Source organism: Selaginella moellendorffii, unplaced genomic scaffold (assembly GCF_000143415.4).
Source record: "Selaginella moellendorffii unplaced genomic scaffold, v1.0 SELMOscaffold_5, whole genome shotgun sequence".
NCBI classification, from domain to species: domain Eukaryota; kingdom Viridiplantae; phylum Streptophyta; class Lycopodiopsida; order Selaginellales; family Selaginellaceae; genus Selaginella; species Selaginella moellendorffii.
In genome coordinates, this window is record NW_003314266.1 from 1988749 (window position 1) to 1997988 (window position 9240).

General features: G+C 50.2%; 2 protein-coding genes across 2 annotated transcripts; one reads left to right on the top strand and one right to left on the bottom strand.

The window, feature by feature from the left end:
• Positions 1 to 32: 32 nt before the first annotated feature.
• Positions 33 to 392, top strand: LOC9660207 (13 kDa ribonucleoprotein-associated protein). Its single transcript, XM_002964813.1, has one exon. The coding sequence runs from the start codon at positions 33 to 35 to the stop codon at positions 390 to 392; it is 360 nt and encodes a 119-aa protein (XP_002964859.1).
• On the bottom strand, positions 360 to 4630 carry LOC9658838 (receptor-like protein kinase HSL1). Its single transcript, XM_002965157.2, has 2 exons — positions 889 to 4630; positions 360 to 823 (listed from the first exon to the last, which is right to left on the bottom strand). The coding sequence occupies exons 1-2, from the start codon at positions 3611 to 3613 to the stop codon at positions 441 to 443; spliced, it is 3108 nt and encodes a 1035-aa protein (XP_002965203.2). The 5' UTR covers positions 3614 to 4630; the 3' UTR covers positions 360 to 440.
• Between the last annotated feature and the right edge of the window lie 4610 nt (positions 4631 to 9240).

Below are 9240 nucleotides of genomic sequence, written 5' to 3' on the forward strand. Positions count from 1 at the left end.
AAAAGAACTCGGGGATTTCCATTCTAGGGTTTATGGATTATCCACTTGCTACTGGGCACATCAAGAACAAAGTCTTGAGCATCCTGGATAGTGCTGTTCAACTCAACCTGGTGAGGAAAGGAATCAATGAAGTTCTCAAGACTTTGGAGCGAGGACAAACAGGTTTCGTCGTTATAGCATCCGATACAGAGCCGCTGGAGATCGTTTCGAGTGTGATAGCCGAAGCAACCATGAAGAACTTTAGCTATGTATTCGTTCCCTCAAAGCTGGAATTGGGACGCATATGTGGAATAGCCAGACCAGTGAGCGCTGTGATTGTAACGAGCTCCAAGGGCGATGTGGATGCTCACACTCGTGAGTTTGAAGATGCGATTGCCACCCTTTTGATTTAAATCTACCTCTTAAAGAACCCTAAAAATACTAGTCTAGATTTTAGGGTTCTACACCACATCTATCAGCAACCTCTTCTGGTCGATCTGATCGTCGCTATCTCCCGCGGAAGTGAGGCTGGGATCCACATCCTTGAGCATCCGCACAACCTCGCGCATCGAGGGGCGATTGGCGGGCACCTCGCTGGTGCAGTGGAGCGCGATCTTGAGCACCAGCATCATGTCTCTCGGGCTGGCGCCCACGATCCTGGGATCGAACACCTTGATCACGTCGTCCCTGGATTGGATCTTGGCGCACACCCATCGCACGATGTCCATGCCATCGTCGCCAAACCCAGCGTCCACTGGTCTCCTCCCAGTGAGGAGCTCGAGCAGCACAACTCCATAGCTGTAGATATCGCTCTTCTCGTTCACCTTGAGCTTGTGCGCGTACTCTGCAAGGAAAACAAGGATTCCATCACTTTGGTCGATCGAAGAAAGCAAAGATCGAAAGACCAACCTGGAGCGATGTAGCCCAAAGATCCTGGAAGCGATGAAACTGAGTATCCGCCACCATTTTCCCCGCTGGATGATCCCTCGAGCAGCCTCGCCAGCCCAAAGTCCGCCAGCAAACCATCAAACTCCTCGCTCAAAAGAATGTTGTTTGACTTCACGTCCCGGTGGAGTATCTGCGGTACACAGTCGTGGTGTAGATACGCCAGCCCGTGCGCGGCGCCAAGTGCCGCGCGGTACCGCGCGGACCAGTCCAACATCCCGCTTTTTTTACTGTGGAGAAGATCGCCCAAGCTCCCATTGGGCATGTAGTCGTAAACCAAGACGTTGGTCTCGCCATTGGAGCAGCAGCACAGCAACCGGACGATGTTTACGTGACGGATCCGTCCCAGGCTTTCGATCTCGGCCTGGAATCCATAGTCCCAGCCGCTGCTGCTCGTCGTGTCTTTGCCACCGCTCGACGACCATAGCTTCTTCACGGCCAGGCACTGCCCATTCTTCAAGCTCGCCTTGTAAACTTTCCCAGCTCCGCCACACCCGATCACATTGTCCTCGTCCAGGCTCGCCAAGACATCCTCCTGGCTGAAATCCAGCTTCTGGAACGGCGTCAAGCTCCACTCGAGCGCCTCTCCGCGTCCTCCAAACCTTCGATCCTGCTCCTCCCGGTGGACGAGCGCTTTGTACTTCCGGTAGAACCAACACGACGCCGCCAAAGACACCAGCGCCGCGGAGGCGAGCACCACTCCAGCGATCAAAGCCATCACTCCCGGACTCCTCTTGCTCCTCTGAGTCTGATCGGCCTCCATGCCCGAGGAGGCCGAGCAAGGAGAGCCCGAGGTGGTGACGCACAGCCCCGGGTTGCCGATGAAGCTCGAGCCAAACACCGCGCTGTTCACGTCAAACGGTACGGACCCAGTTAACTGGTTGTACGACACGTTGAAGTGCGTGAACTCGGCCAGCCGGAGCTTGCCGAGCTCGGGCGGGATCCTGCCGCTCAGCTGGTTCTCGGACAGATCCAGCGATATGAGATTGGAGAGCTCGCCAACTTCGCCTGGGATGGATCCCGAGAGGGAGTTCCTGGCGAGGCTGAGGTACTGCAGGCGCTTGAGCTCGCCGATCTCGCCAGGGATCGGCCCCTGGAGCTTGTTTCCATCCAGGAAGAGATACGTCAGGCTCAAGCACTGCGCGATCTCGCTGGGGATGCTTCCGGTGAGCCGGTTGCCGCTGGCGTTGAGCTGGTTGAGGCTCCGGAGCCGGCCCATCGATTTGGGCAGCTCGCCATCCATCTGGTTCCCAAAGATCCTCAGCATTTCCAGCCTCTCGGACTTGGCAATGGCCGGATCGATCGCGCCCTCGAGCTGGTTGTCCGAGATATCGAGGATGACCATGAGTGGCTTCCCCCACAGCCCCGGCGGTACCGCCCCGGAGAGAGAGTTCCCGAAGATTCTTACCCGGATGAGCGACTCGCACGACCCCAGCTCCGGCGGTATACCGCCCGAGAAGCTGTTCTGGAAGAGCATGAGCCGCCACAGCCGGCCACCGCGGCAGAGATTCCTGGGGATTTCTCCCGAGAGATTGTTGGAGGAGACGTCGAAGATCTGGAGGCTGGAGAGGCTGCCCATGTCCGGCGGCAGCTTCCCGGTGAGGCGGTTTTGAAACAGTGCTACGTCGTACAGCGCGGTAAGGTTGGCGATGCCGCCCGGTACCGCCCCGGTCAGCGAGTTGTTCCAGAGGTGGATGAGCGCCAGGCCGCGGATGGACGCGATCTCTTCCGGTATGCTCCCGCTGAGAGAATTGCTGCTGAGGTCTAGATCCGTGAGAGACGTCAGCCCCGCGATCTCCCGCGGTATGCCGCCCGTGAGGAGATTGTTGTAGAGCTCGAGCTTGGTCAGCTTGGGGAGGCCCAGGATCGCCAATGGAATCTCTCCCGACAGGCTGTTGTACGTGAGCTCCAGGAAATCGAGCTCGCGGAGATCGCCCAGCCAGGAAGGAATTCGCCCCGAGAGGCCGCATCCGCCACACTTGAGCGACTGGAGAGTGGAGAGGTTCCGAAGGGATTCTGGGAGCTCGGGGCCGAGATTGTTGTACGAGAGCGTGAGATTCGTGAGGGAGGAGAGCTCACCGATCGAAGATGGCAGTGGCCCCCCGAGCTTGCAGCTCCAGAGGAGCAATCGCTGGAGATTCTTGAGGCCGCCGAGCTCCTCGGGAATGGTTCCAGTGAAGGGATCGAAGGAGAGATCGAGGTGCTGGAGGAGCGACAGCGCGGAGAGATTGGCCGGGAGAGCTCCGCCCATGGATGGATTCCTCTGGAGCTCCAGCGAGACGAGATTCTTGCAGCTGAGAATCCACACCGGGAATCCCCCGGAGAAGGAGTTGTCATACGCGGCGAAGGAGGAGAGATTGGAGAGCCCCGAGCAGTCGAAGAGGCCATCGATGCTGCCGCTTAGATTCCTCGATCCGATGTTGATGGCCACCACGATTCCAGTGACGCATTCCACGCCCTCCCAGCCGCACGGGGATTTGTCCGAGCTCTTCCAGCTCGCCAGCCGATCGTAGCGATCCACGATTCCACTCTTGAGCGCGAGCATTGCCACGACTTGATCCGACCCATCACCCAAAGCCACGGCAAAGATCGCGAAGCACGATCCCAGCACCGCGGCGAGGATCTGGCACGACATCCTCGCGCCCGATCGGCGAGACCCACGCGCAAGAACACGGTCAGCGGCGCTCATCCATTTGATTCACAGCAGATGCCCGGCCTGGGCATTTTGACCGGTGATCTTTTCTCTTGTGCGTCGAGCGATCCCACCCAACCTCTTTAAAAATCCTGCGCAGATTGATCACGACTACGATGTGATTCCCGGCGTAGATATTCAAAAATTTGGAGACGCAGACGCCTCTTTTCCTTTCCACCCTTTTCTCTCTGCAAGAAAGATAGCAACAGCGAGGGGTCGCTCCACAAACAGCTGCAGCGCTCGAACGGGACCCTCTTGCGAAAAAAAGAAAAAAAAAAACTCGCTCCGCAAAAGATGAAACCAACTTGGCTTCTTCGTCGTCTCTCACGACACCAATGCTACCTCATCAGCCACAAATCGGCTACAATTTCCTGGAGGATCTTCCCAATTATCACCACTGGTACTCTCTCTAAGTAGCTCCATAGCTAGCCTCGTCTATCTACACCTTCATCAACTCCGAAAGATCTATACCACATCACCCAAAAGATCAATCCATTCGGCGTCATTAGATCTGTCTCCATCCAGCTACGGAAGCTCATCCCAAATGCAAGCGATCCCGCCCCGAAAAGGAGCAGCGAAAGCAACAGCCATCGATCGATCGCATTTTTTTGAAGGGAATCTCAGATTAGATTAACACTGGACTAATCAACTCCGGCACCCGTAGTTGTTCCTCGATTACACGCAAATTCCTGGTGTGGTGTCCCTCCAAAGTCCCAATTAAACAGCATACCCAAAGTGCTCCGTGCTGTGCATGTTGTTCCCCGTGTTGCGCGAACAATGATTCAAAATCGTCGTGTATGGTGTCTGTTTGGAGGAATATAAAAATAAGAAAGAGTCGGAGCGAATCCTTCCAGAATCGAAACTCCGCTTTGCCATTTGTTCGGTTGCGTTGATCCTAGTTGAGGCCTCCACACCAACCTGATTCACTCTCTCTCCGCTTACCTGGCGATGACGTGGCATCAGCCTTGTTTTATCTCCAGCGCACTCCCTCTCCCGTCCGTCGCCGCTGCACACTCCCGCCCGCGGCTATCGCCCGCCCGCGGCTCCCGCCCGCCCGCTCGCCCTCACGGCTCCCGCCCGCACTCCCACCCGCCCCCGCACGTCCGCCCGCGCCCAGCGTGCGCCCTAAAATTACTTCCACGTGGCCACAGCCCCAACACTTAGCCAAATTTCAATCAGCACGCCCTGGTCCACCCATTCACGCCGGATGGTTGCCCCATAATTGACCTAAAAACGTTTCTGTTTCTTTTATGATCAAGCATGGCAGCAGCACATCAATTTCCAGAGGTAAGCAATCAATTCAATTTCATATTGATTCAAGAAAATCATTTAAGATCCCCCATGGCTTGATGAGGTGCAAGAATTCCATGAAAAAGATTATTTTTGTGCAGATGATTTAGATTGGAATTTGTCTAAATCAAATGAAACTATAGCTCCTATTGTGTATATATTCCAGAAAGATGTGAATAAGTTTCTAGATGGTGAGAGGAGAAAGGGTGATAGAGTGGATTTTTGGCGATTTTCTAACAAAAATCGTGATCCTGGAGATTTGAAACGACCCAAAAACACAAGCTTTTTATCATTAATCAGGTATATCTTTTTAACAAAATATAATTACTAACTTCATGATACAGGTATTGGTGTGAATATGGAAAACAAGATGCTCATGAAACATCCTCTATTATGGTTGCTGAATCTACACCAAAGTCAGGATTTGGAAGTAGACCAGGTCGAACTTCTAATAAGCGGGGTTGCCTTTGCAATTTTTTGGTCAAACAGTTTTACAAATGGCCTGATTATGTGTAGATTACATATTATCATAGAGAACATTGTGATAAGAATGGGATTCCTTGTCATGGTCAACTTGATCCGACTGGAGGAAAGTCATTATTTCCTCAGAAGCTTTCAGCAGATATTCGATATTGGGTGATTCATAGTGACAAAAAGAGTGAAGAGTGACAAAAAAGACAGGAACGGAAGAAGTACCTTTAGTGATCCAGCGGGTGTTGAACCAATTCCAGGATACCATGCCGGAGGAGTTACCGGCGGGGTTGCCCCCCGCATGACCGATAGAACATAAGATTGAGTTAGTCGAGGGTGCTGAGGCGGTGGTTTGTCCCCTCTATCGTTTGAACGAAAAAGAACTCAAGGAGCTCAAGTGCCAACTAGAGGAGTTGGTGGACAAAGGGTATGTTAGGTTGAGCAAGTCGCCATATGGGGCGTCGGTGTTATTTGTGAAAAAGAAAGATGGATCTATGCGCATGTGCATAGATTACTGGTTGCTCAACAAGTATACAAAGAAGAACAAGTACCCTTTGCCAAGGATTGAGGACCTATTCGATAGGTTGGGAAAGGCGCGCAAGAGCAATCGACAAGGACGCGAGGTGAGAGAGTTGTGAAGTGGAAAAGATTTCCACACTGCGAAGCAACATGGGAATCGGAGGAGAACCTGGCAAATGCGCGAGATCTAGTGGAGGAATTTCTGCAAGGCAGAACTCTATGTACTTATGCAAAGTTCAATTAAAAATATTAATTTGCAAAGTTGAGCAAGTGGCATATGTTGGGACCCGAAGGCGCGCCGAAGGTAAGCTAATTAGCATGGGTTAGCTAAGTCGACCAGGCGTAGGGAGCTAGGCCCGACTCCCTGCGGGGATGTCGAATCCGTAGACGTATTCTACGGAGGTTGGGTTCGAGTCCCAACCCCCTAGTAAAGCAAGGCTGGGTTCAAGTCCCAACCCCATACTAGGGCGTGGTGCGGTGAAGAGTATAGGGACACCTATATTCCGTTGTCATGGGCTCTTGGCCGGGGAGGCTAACTTAGGCTCACCGCTAAGTGGGGGGATGCCCCCGGAGACATGGTCAATAAGTCGTAGGATCAAAAGAGAGATGTTCGATGTGGGCATCGAACTTCTTCTATGGGTGGTGGAGTTGCAAGGAACCAACTCGCCGAGGTGTCGTAGGCTAAAAGAACCCCGAAAGCATGACCAAAATGACAAAGAGTTCATCGGATTGGACCAAGTCGAAGATCGAGTCCAAGACCGACTCGGAGACCAAGTTCGAGATAGAGTCCGGAATCGAGTCCAATGCCGACTCGGGGACCGAGTTCGAGACCGAGTTCGAGATCCGAAATCGGGTCCGAGACCGAGTCCGAGGTCGAGTCCGAGGTCGGGTTCGAGATCAGGTCCGAGATCAGGTCCGAGATCGAGTCCGAGACCGAATCCGAAGTTGGATCCGAAATCGAGTCCGAGATCGAGCCAGAGACCAAGTCCAAATACTAATACGGGTCAAAGGGTGAAAGCCCAAAGCGTGCGTCTCCCAGGGGGGGGGGGGGCTGCAGGGGGTTCCAAAAGTATAGTAGGGATAGTGAGGTCTAGGAACCAGTTTTGAAGGGGCTCTCCAGTGGGGCTCCCAAACCGACTTGAGGTTGAGACTGGGACCGAGGGGCCTTGGGTGGGAGTGAGCATGGACTTGGTTGGTGCTGGAGGGGCCATCCAAGGAAGTGCTCAAGAGTAGCTCCCACTCCCGAAAGGGAAACCGATTGCGGTGCTCCCGGCTCAGGTGGAGTGGTGCCCCACTTGAGTACCACGCGGCTCATTGGTCCTCGCCCTTCCTAGGGGCTTGGGCCTTCCTTCGGGATAGAAGTGGGGGGGTAGAGGTACCCATACCGGGCCGCTAGGCCATGGTGTTTCGCCCTGACATCCCGAAGCAAGTGTTGCACTCAAGACTTGGGATTTAGAGGGTCCCATGATCAAGTCTTGTGGTACCAAGGGGTGTTAGGAATCTGGAAGTTTGGTGTGCTTGGCTACTTGTGCTTGCAGGGAGTGTAGCTGAACCTTAAGTCTAGTCTAACCCAAGGAGGGGGATTGGGAGTGATTTGGGAATCCGTGGATGGATGGCTAACACTTCGTTGCTCGTGCAGTAAGTAGCTGAAACCAAGTAGGAGCTGGTATCATAGGCAAGAACCTTGGCAAGGGAGCTTAGCGAAAGCCAAAGCAGTGTTGGACGGATAGACGAGGTAAGTTGGCAAATTGGAAAGGAAAAATTTGTGGCTGACAATTAGGATGGAAATATGGAAACATCTTGGAAATATTATGTATCATTCAATTCATGCAGCTTTTCATGATGATAATATTATGCGAGCTGAGATTAAACAACTTATTGAACATTTTGAGGTGGATTTTCAAAATGAAGTAGCCTTTATCAAGTATTTTCAAGACGAATGGAAGGACAAAGTTGGTAAGTGAATCAATAATTTAATTTTTATAATTTATTTTAATTTATATTTGATAGATATGTGGGTTGTTGCTGCTCGAAATTTCCCTCATGCTAACAAGGAAACAAATAGTTCGATTGAGGCATTCCATGCAAATATGAAAGCTATACTCTCGTCCAATAAAAAACATGCTCGCAATCGAAAGATGGATTGGGCAATTCATCAACTTACTACTAAGGTTCATGCGAGGTACTGGTTTACTACTTATTGCAAAGATCATGGTTTCATCTGAAACCATGCATATGAAAAGCTAATCGATGGTGCGATTGTTAAAGCAAGAAATATTAACGACTCTCAAGTAAAATTCGATAAGGACAATACTCACAAATCCTATGTACAATCCTCTTCAGATCCAACTATATGGTATCATGTTGTCGGAGGTGAAGGACACAGTGATTGGGCTTTTTTGACTTTGTGTAATTGTCCGTGGGCAATTAAAGGAAACTTTTGCAAGCATCAAGCAAAAGTTATTATGTTAAAACAAGGAGAAAAAACCGATTGGACTACAACTAGTTATGAGGTTCAACCATCACAATCGCATACAATCTTAGAACCTGGGCTAGATGATTTATTTTATCGTCATCAAGATTTTGAAGCACTTGACTTGGAAGCTATGACAAAGGTAATTCACTTATTAATTAAAATTTTGAAATACTTATAAAAATTTAAGCAGGAAAACATCCATCAAGATGTTTATCATGAGCAAGAAATTCAATTGGAGACTACATTAGAGGTAAACTAACATATTTTATATACTAATATATATGAATATTGAGCAGGAAGATATCCATCAAAATATACAGCATCAACAAGAAATTCAGCTAAGGACTACTATAGAGGTAATTTACACTAAGTAAATTTTAAATATTGATATGAACTTTAAGCAGGAAGATATCACTCCATCAAAAGTTACAAAAGCGATATTACAACAAAAGATGATGGATATCTTACAAGATCTTCCTGATGAAGAAGCTTTTTTATCTATGGTTGACAACGATTTAGAAATGATACAGCAAAAGGTTGCAACTTTTAAAGCCAGGCCAGATGATCTTATTCATCCTGCAACAGAATTTCAACAGCGTGTTGATAATTATGGTAGATCCTTGAAGCGAGCAAAACCTTTGGTGGAAAGAATTACAGGTAAAAGAAAAGCTTCTAGTAGTCTAGAAGCAACTCCTTTTACTAGGCAGAGGAAGACAAGAAAGAAAAGCTCTTTAAATGAAAAACTCAATCTTAGCAAAGAATAAATAAAAAAACAAACTCTTTATATTTAAATTAGTGAGAAGAAGATTTCATAAGTTTACCACTTGTCGGCGGATACACGAGCCATGGGCTGATATCTTTTCGCGGG